The sequence below is a fragment of the Centropristis striata genome, chromosome 1, assembly GCF_030273125.1.
Source record: "Centropristis striata isolate RG_2023a ecotype Rhode Island chromosome 1, C.striata_1.0, whole genome shotgun sequence".
NCBI classification, from domain to species: Eukaryota; Metazoa; Chordata; class Actinopteri; order Perciformes; family Serranidae; genus Centropristis; species Centropristis striata.
The window spans coordinates 4,094,800-4,112,029 of record NC_081517.1 but is presented as its reverse complement, the minus strand read 5'-3'; the positions used below and the strand labels follow the sequence as shown (position 1 = coordinate 4,112,029).

Below are 17,230 nucleotides of genomic sequence, written 5' to 3'. Positions count from 1 at the left end.
ATTAAGACAGCTAGCATTAGGGGAAACATTTGGCGATTCAGCCATATGTGTTTGAGCCTCAGTCTGACCAAGAGAGGGAGTCGGTTATGCACCAAAACCAACGACTAGCAGACATATGAGAATGGCCAGTGTAGTTAGCATCTTTCATTTGGCTAACTCTTTACTTAGCTTGTTTGCTTGTAACTGTTCATTGCAACTTTAGTTCACCGTATTATTTGGAAAGCCCTACCCCGCAAATTGTCAGGATTAGTTCCTATGGTATGTGATGCGTGAAACCTTAGCTGTTTGAATCTGTGTTTTAAAGATAGCAGTAATACTCAGCCATGTTGCTTATTTCGCCGATGATATATCTTGTAGAATATAAAAAAACACCATATGGGCATGGTGATAAGGTTAACAGGGTGATTTTTGCTGGAGTGGTCTTTAACTTTGCACTTGTGCTACCATCAGGTCAACGCTTTAATCTGTCCTTTGACTAAATACCTGCAGAACTAATGACATTCCCATCAGCTTTAGCTGTACTTTGTGTTTAGTGCTAATTGCAAATGTTAGCATACTAACATACAAAACTAAGATGATAACCATGGTAAACATTATACTTTCTGAACATTTGTATGTTATAGCATTGTCATTTTGAGCATGTTACCATTTAGATCAAAGCACCACTGTTCCTATGGCAACCTCACAGAGCTGCTATAGTGCGGCTGTCCTGTTCTCACTTTATTGAGCTAACTCTTTGATGATGAAGGCATATCTCACAAATCAAGGCCCCACTTCAGTTGGCGAGCTGATTTCTGATTCCCACAAATGTTTTTATGGTGTTTATATGTAAATAAACTTGAGACAGACAGACATGAAGGTGACATTTGTCTGTATCTTCTCTTATCAGATGACTGGGCAGCTGTTTCCACTCAATGTTGTACGATCGTAGTATTGTTGTATCAGGTGTGAAGACTTATGTGAAGGACCTATTGTCGAGTGCCGGAGCTTAGCATGGCGTGACCCCAATGCTGGTATCCATCACTGCACTGACAGGCCTGGTGGTTCATCCAGCATGACTCCAAGGCCACGTTGCTGCTCCACTGTGTCATGAGCCCAAAAGACAAGCTGTTCACTCAAGCACAATATGCACCCACCCCACGCCACCCCACTTCAGAACCAGCGGCCCATCTTTGGCAAGAGAGAGGGTAACATTTATTCTGCAAAGTTGTATGGGGAAAAAATACCCTCTACGCAGGTTGCATGACCTGATGTGTAGTTTTCTAATCTCACAATTTGTCCTTTACACATCTTTGACTGTTTAGAATTGTGGTTATGGCATTTATACTCGAGGTGGAACATATTTGACCTGGATAAAGGTGCGTCTGGCACGCCAATAAGGTGAACAGAACACATATTTGGTTGTGAGCAGTTCAGCAGCAGAGTGAGCTGCAGCTTCTTGCAGCACACAAAACATATTCACGTTACATCATCACCCCTCCCGAATCCAACACCTTGTTCTGCTTCTATCGACCCCTCCTCCATCTATCACACTGATGCATTGGCAGTCTGCAGAAGGTTACAACGCAAGGCCTCTTGACACCTGGTTTTAGGCATGGTTTTGCCCACCCCACCTGCTTGCCTCCTGCAGTGGCCCGGCACTTTACACCGATCCCGCTAAGACCCCTCCTGTCGTCCTCACTGATTGAATGGATGCTCTGGCAGTGTTGCTCCAACTAGGTCTCATATCTCTCGCCTGAGGCTCGTTTTCATGTGGCTTGTAAAGATGCCACTGTTATCTCCTATTAATCATGGGCCTCTTTGTCCAGCTTTGCTCTCCACTGCTGGTGACAACATAGATTCAGAGTGATGCTGTTGCAGATTGTCAAATTACACGCAATGTGGCAGGGGAGGATTGTGGTATGGGTCGCAACCTTATAGAAGATTTTGTTGTTTAATTTTTGCTCTTAAAACAAGAGGAGTTTGATTAAACCAATGTATGGTTTGAATGAGTCGTTCATACTGTTGGATTTTTTAGTTGTTAGCTTTGAGTTGCAACCTTTCTGCGCTGGGCATAAGAATCCAACACATGACTGTTGTCTCTGGTCCGTTGTTCTTTGAAGCTATCAGCCGACAAATATTCCAGCTCGCAGTCAGGCCCTCAGCTCTTGAGGCTGGTGATGACACACATGCTCAGCAGACAAAGTGCCCGGACCACCCGAGCTTTAGGTGTCCTGACCTTGGAGGTTGGCTGTGAAAAATAACAACACAAGGGGAGAAAGAATGCCTCCTATGCTGCACGAAGGGTCAAGCTGTTGCCCCTGTCAGGGTGAAGTTCAACATGTCTCATGAGCCTCTTCGGGTTATGTAAAATGTTTGTTTTTCAGAGACAGTCAGTCAGTCAGTCAGTCAGCCAGGTCTCACTTTGTGTGTGTATCTGGTGGCATGTGAGTGTGTCTATTGTAGATGCTAAAAGGGACAATGTTTGATCCATTACAAGTTGTGGGAGTTTTATCACAGGATGTGTAACACACAAATTCACTTAAATCCACTGATCTGAAGCCTGCTGTAAAAAACGTATCATTCTGTCCAATCCCATATCAAAGAAAAACAAAATAGCAGCAATGCCATCTCTCTGTTCGTGACATTCTAGCGAAATGGTGATAGATTTACAGCAACTTCTTTCGTTTTTCAGCTATTTCAGGTATCTGTTAAACAGATTGTTGCATTGATTTCTGGGAAGACAGATGGTAGACTGCATGCTTCAAGACAACTGAAGGAATGAGGAATTGTTCAGCTCGGTAGATCAAATTCAGTATAGTTATGTCCTTAGGGTACATTTTTATTGCGCGTAGGCACATACGATCTCACAGGCATATTTTTGAGTAGCTTTGTTTTCTTTCTGGCCATAGTTGAAAGTACCTTAAATAGCATGAAATGCCTGACAATGAGACAAAAATACCATTTTTTCTGCCAATGCAATGAAAAAAACCTTGATAAATCTGTCTACCGAGTGTAAAAGTCTATAAGTGGTGAGGTCATTATTGCAAATAACTTACAGTACGAGCTTGATATTCTTTTTCCAGAAGTGATACTGTAAGTTATCCTCAACACACCTACAATAAAAACAGATATTCCCATTTTACAGTACATATTTGAAATAATCCTAAAGTTGTTATGCATGCCTTTACAAATGGAATCATTGTATGGCCCTTCATCTGTTTATTTCAAGTTTAATTGTGGTGTGTGTGTGTGTGTGTGTGTGTGTGTGTTGTTGTTGTTGTCCAGTCTCATAAGGAGGATGTTAAGTGAACGTTTATTGCTTTTATTGTAATAGATTTTTCTTTTTCTTCTCTACTTAACTCATTCTTCAATCTCATTCCACCTTGCAGTCCTTTCAGCCCCAGCAGTGCAGCGACTGGCCTTCTGAGCAATCATTATTTGATGGCACATTTGGATGGTTGCATTTCATTGTTCAAAATTTTAGAGCCCTAGGCCTTGTAATTCTTCACTGATCAGTGTTACGTTCACTCTACAGTCATCCAAGAAGCACAAGGCTGGATTACCAATCTGGCCCCTAAAACCTCCAAAAGTTCACAACTTTTCAGTCAACGCAATTTAGTTAATTGCAAATTTGTTCGAAATTTGCAACACATCTGAAGCAGAATGTCACTTGTTACAGGTCCTCCATCCTCGATCATGTAGCTCAGTAATTAACTTTGGGCAAGTTAGTATTAAAAGTCAAATTAAACCTGTAAATTAACTCACTCATATGTGTAGATATGTCATGGTCGATGTCGCCTTTGTTACTTTGTCCTGTAGTTAAGTAAGTAAGTAGGGTTTTTTTTTTTTAAACCAAACCTAACCAAACTTAACCTAACCTTAACCGAGTATTTTTGGTTCCCAAACCGAACAAAGTAGATCTGTAAAACAGTGATCGTACAGCTGTTTCAAGGTATTAAATAGAACGGTCATATTTCTAGATAGATAATATACAAATTGTTGTGCATAACAACATAACACATTTGAAAGGTGCTATAGAAATATAGTAATAATAATAATAATAATAACATTTCGTAAGACTTACAAACCCGTTCATGACGTTACATTGACAGTGGTTGGTTTCTTAAACCGCCATGTACAGTGGGGGTCAACAAAAGGACCCAAAGGGAAATTTCTCCCCCGGGGTCCCCTAAGAGGTTTATCTGTCCAAGTGGACAGTCAAGGATAAGTTTCAAAACTCTCTTCAAAGGAAATATAATCTGGCATCCAGGAGTCTGCAGAGGCCGACCTGGACAAGGATACAACTGAAGGTAAAGACACATTACCATACAATGCACAAAGCTATCAAGTTAATATTCTATTGCAACTCACCGTCTGGAGAAATTTTTATTCCCAGTGATGATCCTAAGACTAGTAAACAGGATCTAAGAGCCTAAGAATGGAGGTAGCATTATATCCATCACTATCAGTATAGAAACTACGTTTTTTTGTTAATGGCTTGGTAAAAAGAACGAGTGACAGTATTAAATCATATCATCTGCATATAAATGTATTTTACAATTATGCACGATATTTAATCTCATATTGGCTTCTTCTCCTGTTTTACATTAAGGATAATTTATTATATGAGATGAAAGAATGGCAATAGTTTATTTCAGTCATTGTTTATGAATCAGAAAAACCCTAGAAGAGTTCTTAAGTGCCTTGAAAAAAAAGTAACAAATCAAACTTGAGTGCTTGTTATGTAATGACCATTCCCAAGTAGATGAACCCATAAATGCTGTTATGGAGAAATTGGTATTTCTGTTAAAGAAGTTTTGGGCTTGGTGCCACAGCGTGTCCACCACCTGTGTCTTGAGAGTGTCCACTAAAGTGTTGACCACGTGGGAACCTTATGGTACTGCTCATTCCCGTGTCGGAGAGTGTGTGAGGTGTGTGCTCCAATGACCTCAGGGTCACATACCACGCAAAGGGGCTTTGCAGCAATGCTGACCATGTAGTAGATGTTTAAATGAAAACACTGGCAATCAGAGGGGAGCAGTGGGAGGGAGAAGAAGAGCGACGATAGGGGGAAGGAGAGCTTGTTCTTGAGCCATGGTCAGATGGGAGAGAGCTAAGTGGTGGGTGTGTGCAAAGACTTGAAATATGTCGAAGAGACGCGTGTGTTATCTTTTCTCCTCGCCACTGGCCGTCCAGTACCTCCCCTCGCGGTGTGTCGTCAGCAGTTTATCTCAGGGCCTGGCTGGAGCTGCAAGGGAAAATGGGAGGAAATCTGATCCATATGGTGGCACTATAAAGCTCACTGCTGATTTGCAGGCTTCATCAAAACCTGGTCAAGGCTTCATCACTCCTCATGACTGGCATCCTCCTCTCACACCTGGTCACTGCGCTCTGAACTTCTTACTCCCTCCTCAGCAGCACCGGTTATCTGCCTGACCCCTGGGGTGCCTCAGCAACAATCTTCAGAAGTGATTCTCGGAGAGTAAGTAGTAAATACCCAGGTTGAGAAGTGGATTTAATTTAAACAAGTTAAGGACGGTTAGATTAGAAGACGAGGAAGATCTGGTTCAGTGGGTTTTGATGTTTTGCATGTGCATGCATAAGCCAGATTTTAAGTGAGTAATTATGCTTTGCATGTATCTGTTTCTCTTATTTTGCTTCAGATATGAACATACTAGGCAAGATTGCTTTCTTGCTTTTGCTTGGAGGCATCTGGTGTCAGAACAACCGTAATGCTAAAGCTAGTGGCAAGTCCACCAAGAAGTCTGGTGGGAACCAAGGAGGTGATGTTAGCCAGTCTCCACCTGTGAATGATCGGACTCCTGAAAGCACTGAAAACACTGGAAACACTCGAGGCACTGGAAGCTCTAGAGGCACCGGAGGCACAGCTGAAGCAGGCCGGGAGGGTGCTGCAGGAGCTCGAGCTGCTGCACAACAGACAGATGAAATGAGGCTGCACTTCCTCAAGAACACCCAAGTTACATGCAATGATGGAACAGCAGCTGGGTGAGTTTGAAGACTCAATTTCTCTCACTTTTTTCCAGAAACTCTTAAATTTTGAGATTGTTGCCATTTGCTGCCTGTTTTGCAGATGAATATCATGATTTTAGGAGCTACATTGAGCATGAGTGTGTCCATACATGGCTCCACCATCTCCTCATTCCTGTTTATTTGTGGTTCTACAGGTTTTACCTAAAGGAGTTCAGAGGAAGCCGCCGATGGCTGTTATTTCTGGAAGGTGAGTATTTAAAAACCCAACTGGTTAATTTGGTCCCCAAAGGTCAGCTTGTTTTGGCGTGACGCCCCCATTGGAATTTTGATGGGGATGTCATCTTCTCCCGTCATCTTGTGTTTTTCCTTTTTTGGTGGCTTCCTGTCACTTTGATAGACTTAGGATGGGGGACATTTATGTGGGTTATCCTCAAACTTGATTTATGTGTGTATTCTGAAAGTTTAGGAGAGTTGTGCATGCCATTTTACCTGGACTTTCTTTAACATGCTTTATGAGTGTATAATTCTGATCAGTAGGGTCTAATCATTCAGTTTTGGTAAATTGAATCAAGTCAGATTTTCTCCCCCTATATATGTCAAACCACGTTGCATAAGCTGAAAGTGAATCAACAAATCACATGGTGACAGTTTCCAAATAAAATAATTTGTTCATCTTTTTTGTCCAACTCAGAGTGAACATACAGTCTTGTTAGCAGACCAGGCAACAGGTGCATTCCTTTCCCTCTCCATTCCTCACGGGCCTCTATGACGGGCTAACAAGGGTCTCCCATGCTGTGCCTGATGTGAATGTCTAATATTAGTCTCCATTATTTTTAGGTGGCTGGTGCTGCCACAGCAAAGAGACCTGTGATTCCAGGTACCAAAATATACCCCGACTAATGAGCTCATCGGGGTGGCCCCAAACAAAAAGAGGTAGGTCAAACGGCCATGTTTTAAAATGCACATCATACATGTTCCCATGGCGCTGCTTGTTTTTATGCAGTGGTGGAGAAAGTACTCAGATCCTTTACTTAAGTAAAAGTACTAATACAAAACTGTGAAACTACATGAATTAAGTGAAAGTATGTCAGCATTTTCAGCAAATTTACCTGAAGTATCAGAAGTAAAAATATTCATTGTGCGTATATGATGTGTTTTTCTTTTACTCAAGAATTTTTACTTAGGTACAGTATAATGTATGAGTGAAAGAAAATGTACTTTTATGTCATCTTTAGTGAGAAAAAAAGGACATCTGTTTGATCTCTGATTACTGTATTTGCAGGAACTGGAATATTGTCTTCTCAAGCAGAGGAAAACCCACACTGGCATAATGCAAACATTGTGTAAGTAGCTGTGTTTTTCCAATGTGTTTTATTGTGACTTGGTGTCACATATAGACAATCCTTATTGGTAAGCGTTTGTCACACAGGGAATTCTCCCAATCCTCGTTGGCCATGATAAAGTTACATACACAATTCTGTAGAAATTAAAATATGATTTGTGCCGGCTTTTCTTCTTTTTTTTTTTTTTTTACTTAAAGCTGCCCATCTTGATTTTTCAGCACCTTGATGCTGGGCAGGTAGTGCACAATGGGTTTGTGTAGAACCTCAGTCAACTCTCTCCTTTTCTGTTATACTTTGATACGCTATGTGCTAAGCTCAAGCTTCAAAACCAAACTATGAAGATACTTCAAAGACTTGACACTCAAAACCTTGACCATGCCAAAAAATTATTAGACCACCCTTGTTTTATCTAATTTCTTGTTCATTTTAATGTCTGGTACAATTAAAGGCACATTTGTTTGCACAAATATAATGATAACAACAAAAATAGCTCATAAGAGTTTTATTTAAGAGCTGATATCTAGACATTTCCATGTTTTTCTTGATAATAACCAAAATCATTATCAAGAAAACCATGGAAAAAGGTTGTTGTAATTATATTTTTCCAAACAAATGTACCTTTAGTTGTACCAGGCATGAAAATGAACAAGAAATTAGAGAAAAAGGGTGGTCTATTATTCATTTTCCATGACTACATGGTTTATAGTCGCATCTTAAGTTAACTTTAGAAAAATGCTAGCTAACTAGCTTGCTAACTTGCTAGCTAAGAAGAGTTAGCCTAAAGGTTTGCTTCCTCATAATTTTTTGTGGAAACGTTAAAATGTTCTGAAAAAGAACAGATAAGTTGATTGCTGACATATTTAGCATAAATAAGATTATTATCAATGCTAACTCTCCTTCGTTTTTTGCCCAAGCCCAGAAACTCTCTGACGATATCTAACACATCACAGCATCTGGCTACATGCAACCAGTCGCCATGTTTGTTTCTGTCATGCTTATCCAACCTTGCAACAGTTACTAAGGAGGACAGGACTTTGAGGGGAAATGCAGATTCTTATTGGGTTTATCATTTTGAGTGTCCTAGGTTACATTATACAATTATGAGGAAGAAAACCTTTAGACATTAGGCTAACTCCTCTTAGCTAGCTAGTTCAACTTGATTCTTGAAGCTCTATAAATATATTGATAAGCACATTTAAACACTTTAAACACAGTTTTCCTCATGGCAAGAAATGCACTCTTACCAAGTAAACTAAACCTTTTTTCTGCTTCAGCCTCACTTGATTTCATATAACCAGTAGCTTATAGTGGCTAATAAGGTCTGACAATTTCTGCTATATGAAAGAAGAGTTGACTTTCTTGGAGGAGAGGTAGAGTTTGTTGAATGGCCTCAAGCTGTTGTCTAATACAGCTATTCTCAACCTTGGGGTCGGGACCCCAATTGGGGTCGCGAGATGATTTCTGGGGGTCGCCAAATCATTTTGGAAGTCAGCTCTGTCTCCACTGTGTTAAAGTGTTCATGTGTTAATGTTTTTAGTCTTTTTGGTCATTTAATGTCTTTTTTTGGTCATTTTGTGTCTTTTTGGTCATTTTGTATCTTTTTTTGTCATTTTGTGTCTTTTTTGGTCATTTTGTATCTTTTTTTTTGTCTTTTTTGGTAATTTTGTGTCTTTACTTGGTCATTTAGTGTTTCTTTTTTGGTCATTTTGTGTCTTTTTTGGTCATTTTGTTTCTTTTTTGGTCATTTTGTGTCTTTTTTGGTTATTTTGTTTCTTTTTTGGTCAATTTGTGTCTTTTTTTGATCAATTTGTGTCTTTTTTGGTCACTTTGCTTCCTTTTTTTGGTCATTTTGTTTCTTTTTTGGGTCATTTTGTGCTTCATTATTTGTCCTAAATTTGTTGTATCAACTGAGTTTGTGTGATCTGAACTGTGCCTGTGATTTTCTGTTCAGTGAGCGGGGGTCGCGGACAACATGCATGTTAAATTGGGGGTCGCGACTCAAAAAGGTTGAGAACTACTGGTCTAATAAATATGATTGTGTCTTTATCTGCAGTTTCATCCCGTACTGTTCCAGTGATGTATGGAGTGGCACTGGGCCCGCCCCGACCCCTCCTCCAAGGCTACGACAGGGCAGAGAAAAAGAGAGAGAAAGAACTACAAATTCAAGTAAATCTCTTTAGATTCTTTAGGATTTTTCCCCCTGTTTAATGTGGTGCTCCCAGTCATTCCATGTGTGTATCTGTTATCAGCTGAGTACACCTTCATGGGATCCCTGATCATCCGCGAGGTCATCAAAGACCTCATCCCCAAAGGAATCAAGCTGGCCAAGGTTGTCATGCTGTCTGGCACGAGGTGAGTTTGTTTTATCGCCCCGGTGCTCCGATGCTGTCACAGTTTTTGGACAAGAGCCTGCATCATCTGGACCATCTCCATGTCTAACATTAAACCAGAGGAGCTCTATTCTGGGGGCATCCTCTTGTCAACAATCAAGATGTTTACAGTCAAGTGTGAACAATGACATAATGTCTATTAAAGGGCCTTGCCCTGTAATGGTGAACATTCCTCCCAGGTTAGCAACATGGTTTGCTGGGACTCCCCCCAAGTCCTAAAACAGGATCCACTGTGTGAATGCGAGTAGCTGCCATGCGCTGTCATTTTGCCCTTAACTGAAATGGCGCTCTCAAAGCCAAACTATTTATTGATTTTCTTGGCTCCCCTGCAGCGCTGGAGGAACAGGTGTTTTGCTGAACATTGAAAGGGTCGCCAGTCAGCTGGAGCAGCTCGGTGCGGAGGCTCAGGTTCGAGGCCTCGTGGACTCTGGATGGTTTCTAGAGAGTAAACAGCAGAGATCACCCAACTGCCCCGAGACTATTTCCTGCTCACCTGAGGATGCTATCAAGATCGGACTCAGGTAAAGTCATGCATTCTTCACTCAGCTTCAGTGGTGGAAAAAGTATTCAGATCTCTTACTTAAGTAAAAGTACTAATACCACACTGCAATATTACTTCACTACAAGTAAAAGTCCTGCATTTAAAACTTACTGGAGTTAAAAGTACAAAAGTATCAGCATCAAAATGTACTTAAAGTGTCAAAAGTAGAAGTATTTCTTATGCAGAGTGGACCCACTCAGACTGTTTTATATGTTCTAAATATATTATTTAATTATTTGTACTGATGCATTTATATAAGCAGCATTATAATTTCCTCCAGGCTCATTTTAACTACTTAATATCCTTTTATGAGGTTTAATAAAAAAAAAAAAAAACATCTTATCACTATAAATATATCATGATTTTCATGACAAAAGCAACTAAGGCTGTCAGCTAAATCTAGTGGAGTAAAAAGTACAATACTTACTTTAAAATGCAGTGAAGTAGAAGTATAAAGTGACGTAAAATGGAAATACTCAAGTAAAGTACAAGTACCTCAAAATTGAACTTAAGTACAGTACTTGAGTAAATGTACTTAGTTACTTTCCACCACTGCTCAGCTTATATACAGTTTTATGTTGTAGGCCGAATGCAGAATTTGAAATGATCTCTGTTTTGCCATACAATATAGACTGAGCAATAGATGTGTGTGTGTGTATTGACAGTTTGTGTTGTTTTTTCAGGCTGTGGAATGGAGTTGTGCCTGACAGATGTCAGCAGCTCTATAAGAAAGGAGAGGAGTGGCAGTGCTTTTTTGGCCACAAACTCTACTCTACCTTGACCTGTGAGTACTAGCTGCTTAGCATGCTACACATCTGACTTGTTTGAATAGCAGTGGTGGAAGAAGTATTCAGGTCCTTTTTTTTTTTTTTTTACATTTTTCTTTTTCTTTTGTGAGAGCATTATCATACAGTGCTTACTTTCAGACAATATACAATAGTATTTCTGCCACTCACAGTCAAGGTTTTTTGTTTACAAAACAAGAAACAAGATACAGAAAGTTAAACGTATTACATTTGAGAACTTTGAACAAACTGGGAAAGGTAGACATGTAAAAGAGCAAATAGAAAAAAGAAAAAGAAATTATCCACCATGGAGTTTCGAAATGGAATATAAGTAATACAAACTAATCATTAGACCCAATAAAACATAGTACAATGTTACAGTACAAAACAGCATTACAGGGTCATCCTTACAGTACTTCTGTCTGTTCCAGATTGACATATTCAACCCACTAAGTATTCAGATCCTTTACTACAGTAAAAGTACTAATACCACACTGTGAAATTACTCCACTACAATTAAAAGTCCTGTATTCAAAACTTACTGAAGTAAAAGTACAAAAGTATCAGCATCAAAATGTACTTAAAGTATCAAAAGTTCAGTTCTCGTTATGCAGAATTAACCCACTCAGATTGTTTTATATTGTACTAAACATATTACATTATTTGTATTGATGCATTTATGTAAGAAGTGCTTTAATTTTGTAAAAAAAAAAAATAGGGCTCGTTTGCATTACAAAATATCCAGTTATGATGTTTAATTAAAAAAATGTCAAATCACATTAAATGTATCATGTTTTATGTTAAATCTCGACTTGAAAAGCAACTAAAGCTGTCAGATAAATGTAGTGGAGTAAAAAGTACAATATTTGCCTCTAAATTTAGTGGAGTAGAAGTATAAAGTTACATAAAATGTAAATACTCAAGTAGAGTACAAGAACCTCAAAATTATACTTAAGTACAGTACTTGAGTAAATGTACTTAGTTACATTTCACCACTGTTGAATAGTAATGTGTGCTGAAATATGAGAGGCGTTTAATTTACTCAGGAGCTTAAAATGCAAATAATGCCAATGTCCAGTGTTGGTGATTGATTTTGAAAGATGCTTTAACTTTAGCGGTGGGCATAGTTGGCAAAATGTCAGTTTCCCAGTTCCTGGACAGCTGGTAGTAGATCAAACAACTCAGTTTGGCACAGCTTTCCCAGTGCTTGCTTCAAATTTACATCTTTTCATGTTTTTGCATTGACTTTGTATGCAATTGTGGTCCGTAATTAAAAAAAACATCACTTCAAGTTTGGTGTGAAGACACTATCAGACACTTTTGTGCTAAAAACAGTAAAACTGCAAACAGTGAATCGAAAGAATGAGCAGAAACAAGCTGTAAAGCTGCATGGAGCTGAGGGGAACTGCAGTTGGGTAACAGTTCTCTGCACATTGCACATAGTCATCAGTCCCATTTTAATATAACCCATAAGAACCTATGGTGACACCCGTGTAACTGACACTTTAAATCAGGGGTGTCAAACTCAAATACACAATGGGCCAAAATTTAAAACTTGGACAAAGTCGCGGGCCAACATTGATATTTGTTGAAAAAATGGACCTAAACAAGTTCAAACGAAATGGAACAAGCAAAGCTTGATATAACTTAATATTGCAAACATGCAAAATCGAATATCAAATAAAACAAACAAACACATCAATGGCATTCATTTCTTGAATAAAATTTAAATAAAAATCGTATTTTATATGCGGCCTTCTTTAAATTTCAATGTAACAGTAATCTTTTTCCACAGGCTAAATGTGAATGTGGGAATAAAATAACAATAATAAACCAAATGACTAATAATAATATCCTTCAATGAATGTGCAACCATTCAAGCCTTGGACTAGCAAGAAAAAGTGCATAAAGACAACTTTAATTGTTGCTCAGTTTGCTCCACACTGATCTACTGTGTTCAAGCCAAAACACCAGCAGAGCATTCTGGGATTTGTAGTATTATTTGCGCTGTATAATACCGGCGGGCCAGCTCTGGTTGTCATTTGGTATTTCCTCGCGGGCCAGAGTTTGACACCTCTGCTTTAAATCTTCTAGAATCTCCCATATTCAGCTTTATGCTTCACATTAACTCATTAAATCCCTAAGTGACGTATACTCTCTGAGTGAGTTCTCCAAAATGTGGCTGTGACTGGAAACAAAAATGTGAAAAACTAGCTAATTTCAAAAAGCTTATTTTTTGTTACTAGGCTAAATTTAAACCCATTTAACAATTCTAATCCATTAATAGGATGTCCTGTATTGCATTTAACTTGTTCTGACCACATTTCTTGAACAAATTAAAGTCACAATTTTGATATATGTTATGGAGATGCAAACAAAAAGGCAAATAGTTATTTGTTTTTATTTATTATTGATTGATTCTAATTTTGTTAGCCTACTTAAAAAAAATATGACAAATAATTTATTGTTAAAAAACACTATTAATGTCCCATTTTTGATATATGTTGTGGAGATGCAAAGAAAAAGGCAGATTTGTGTTTCTGTAAACAGAAAATGTGTCTAGTGTTTTTAATTTTAAAATAAGAAATATCATAAACATAAATACCATGAACGCCCAATGTATCGTATATGTCACATCACAGATCTTTGACAGATTTTTGGTGATTTTGTGTCTTTTTTGATCATTTGGTGGTCAATTTGTGTCTTTTTTTGGTCATTTTGTTTCTTTTTTGGTCATTTTGTGTCTTTTTTTTGGTCATTTTGTGTCTTTTTTGGTCATTTTGTGTCTTTTTTGGTCATTTTGTTTTCTTTTCTTGGTCATTTTGTGTCTGTTCAGTGAGCAGGGGTCGCTGACAACATGCATGTTAAATTGGGGGTCGCGACTCAAAAAGGTTGAGAACTACTGCTCTATGGCATATCCCCCATAATGTTCCTTTGAGGATTACTGGGTCTGGCTTCTTATGGGATAAATATATTGATTGGAGTCTTTGTTTCCCTTGTAGCTCCTCTGTTTGTGGTGCAGTGGCTGTTTGATGAGGAGCAGCTGAGGGTGGAGAACATCTACATGGGAGGACAGAGTCTGTCCGCGGAGCAGTGGCAGTACATACAGAACCTCGGCAGGGAGCTCAAGAACTCCCTGACAGACGTCACGTAAGCTGCTAAAAACCTGTTTGAAAGAGGCACAATGTGATAACAATATGGACCTGGTGGCTCAAATACACTGTAAACAATTGTCTTGTAAATTAACAGTAAAATACTGGCAGCAGGGTTGCAGCATTCTACTGTTAATTGTACAGTTCCTCTACTGTTATTTACTTTATAGTACACTGTAAAACTTTTTACTGTAAAATTACAGTAAATTACTGGCAGCAGTTTCGCCAGTAAGTTACTGTAAAATTTACTGTAAAATTTACAGTACCTCTACTGTATTATAGAAATACAGGTCAGTTTACTGACAAACTGTCTCGTAACGCAGAAAAAAAAATAGCATGACATTTAAATGTTTAACTCTAAATTATGTTACAACTAATCCATTTAAACTCTATATTAGGATTGCTGGAAAAAACAACACACTGTGATTATTTTAGCCCAGACAAAAAATAAATAAAATAAAACTTGTCTTCTTTTCGAAAATAATGAATTTATTTTCCTGACATGCTCAGCTGAAAACAGTAAATTCCTGAAAAAAAATATATAATTTTGACCGTTGGAATGCCTGAGCAATCATGAAAACTCCCACAATGCATTGTTTTCACAACAATATACTGTACAATCATAATACAGCAAGTTACTGTTAGAATTTGACTGTAAATTTACAGCAAAGTCTTACAGTGTATGTTACTGTGATAAAACCACATACTGAATTACAGTAAATCCTGCATTTCATTGATTTTTTAATAGTAAAACACAGTATAGTGCTGAAGCTTGTTGCAATATTGTTGCAGTATACAATACAGTCATTTTTTTGGTAATAGAGCATATTACTGTCTGAAAGCCAATTGCTACAAATTAAGCGCTGTCTTCACTGTAACCTCAGTAATTTTAATATACCATATACACTGTAAAACCCAATTTTGCTTGTTTGTCATTATGACTAATTTTTCCTTTTCAATACAAGAAAGGTTTGTGCAAAAAGTCATTTTAACCTAAAATATTGAGTCAAATAGCAAGATTCATTCAGTTAACTCCGTTTTCTTTGTTGTCTTGACATAAAATTATTTTGCAGCATCGACACTCAAATATTTAAGTTGAAACAACAAGTTGGGTTTAACAGTGTACTGAATTAAGTTTATATACAGCCATAAAAATGTGGACAAGAAGAGACTTGGAAAATATCATATGTATATATATCATATATTTTATGGTAAACGGCAAGATACCTACAAATATTGCCCAGAATGCATTGTTTTCTACAGGATAATACCTTTTTAATGGAAAACAGTATGTTACTGTCATAATTTGGCTGTTTTCTTACAGCGATCTGTTACAGTGTATAAGATGCTTTTATTCTTTTGTTTCTCAGGGCTGTGTTTGCTCCGTCGTGCCTCTCCCACACACTGATTACTAAAAGGTAAGAATGGATACTTGACACCTGCTGTGGTACAGTAATGCACTTTCACGCCTTCCACCGCTCTCTTTATTCTCGCCTCAACCCGCATCATCTCTACCTACTGAGCTCATGCTGCTGTTTTTGTTCCCTCGTTCATCATGTCACATTCTTCATGTCACCAAATGCCATCTCACACTTTCCCTAACCCCTCTGTACCCCTAGAACAGTAGTTCTCAACCTTTTTGAGTCGCGACCCCCAATTTAACATGCATGTTGTCCGCGACCCCCACTCACTGAACACAATCTCACGCGCACAGTTCAGATCATACAAAAAACAAACAAAATGACCACAAAAAGACACAAAAAGACACAAAATGACCAAAAAGACACAAAATGACGCAGAAAAGAAACAAAATGACCAAAAAAAAGACAAAATGACAAAAAAAGACACAAAATGACAAAAAAAGACACAAGATGACCAAAAAAAGACAAAATGACTAAAAAAAGACACAAAATGACAAAGAAAAGACACAAAATGACGAAAAAAGGAAACAAAAGGACCAAAAAAGACACAAATTGACCACAAAATTATCAAAAAAGACACAAAATGACCAAGAAAAGACACAAAATGACCAAAAAAAGACACAAAATGACAAACTCAGTGTACTCTGAAATTAATGCACATTTGCAACATTTAATTCTTTCTTTAATTCAATTCTTTATTGAGCATGATAGTGTTTTGAAAGTAAAAAAAAGATTCAAAATCACATTTTATGTTGGAATAAAGGACTAAAAAACGACACAAAATGACAAAAAAAGACACCAAAAGACACAAAATTACAAAAAAAGGACACAAAATGACCAAAAAAAAAGACACAAAATGACTTACAAAGACATGAAAAGAATTAAAAAATGGACAAAATAGCCCAAGACTCCATAGAGTTAAGTTGTAAACCCATTTCTTGTTCCCTGAAAAAGGCCTACTTGTATAATTCTGAAATGTACATTATTTTTCAGTTTTGGTTAAGCTTACCTTTTTTTATTTACCTCTGGCAGTTCACCACTTACCTTTGTACCCTTTCAAGCTGTTCATTTGACTTGAACTGCTTGAATTTCAATAAAAAACTGGAAAAATTGGGGTGTTCTAAAACTTTTGACCAGTAGTGTATTTCTCATTTCCAACTCTCCTGTCTTGTTGATCTTCTAGCAACTGGATGAGTTTCCAGGTCCGAGGCACGTCTCTGCCACGGTCCCTGCAGTGCTGGGACCGGAGTCTGGAGGCAACCCGCAACAACAGAACCCCCGCCAAAGGCTGTCCTTACCACCTGGTGGACACCTGCCAGAGCCCCCAGTGCAACCCCACCTGCCCAGCCTTGGTGGACCAGGCCACCCAGCAGGAGCTCACCCTGCTCCAGATGCTGGTAGCCATGGGCCTTGACCTCCAGAAGCTGGGCCTGGACCCCCAGGGGGATGCAGCTTCTCTGGCCAGCGTGGGCAGCAATGGTGGCTAAAGTGTAAAAGTAGACAGCAAGTTAAGAGATCGCCCTGAGAAAAGGCTTCAGAGAGGAAAGATTGTGTTGAAATTTTAATGTAACCATAGAAATAGTACAGAAGTCTGGTTACTACGTCTTGTGCTGCTCAGCATTCCA

At 38.5% G+C, this 17,230-nt stretch overlaps 1 protein-coding gene across 1 annotated transcript; it reads left to right on the top strand.

The window, feature by feature from the left end:
• The first annotated feature begins 5,040 nt into the window (after nucleotides 1-5,040).
• On the top strand, nucleotides 5,041-17,121 carry notum2 (notum pectinacetylesterase 2). The gene is made up of 12 exons (XM_059354659.1): nucleotides 5,041-5,464; nucleotides 5,646-5,988; nucleotides 6,168-6,220; nucleotides 6,811-6,906; nucleotides 7,256-7,316; nucleotides 9,370-9,482; nucleotides 9,566-9,668; nucleotides 10,039-10,227; nucleotides 10,931-11,031; nucleotides 14,035-14,182; nucleotides 15,555-15,602; nucleotides 16,789-17,121. Exons 2-12 carry the CDS (start codon nucleotides 5,648-5,650, stop codon nucleotides 17,090-17,092), a joined length of 1,557 nt encoding a protein of 518 aa, XP_059210642.1. The 5' UTR covers nucleotides 5,041-5,464; nucleotides 5,646-5,647; the 3' UTR covers nucleotides 17,093-17,121.
• The last annotated feature ends 109 nt before the right edge of the window (nucleotides 17,122-17,230 follow it).

Coding starts and splice junctions, on each gene's coding strand:
- notum2 (XM_059354659.1), top strand. CDS start 5,648: ATGAACATACTAGGCAAGATTGCTTTCTTGCTTTTGCTTGGAGGCATC. Junction 6,221..6,810: donor ATGGCTGTTATTTCTGGAAG/GTGAGTATTTAA, acceptor CATTATTTTTAG/GTGGCTGGTGCTGCCACAGC. Junction 7,317..9,369: donor TGGCATAATGCAAACATTGT/GTAAGTAGCTGT, acceptor CTTTATCTGCAG/TTTCATCCCGTACTGTTCCA.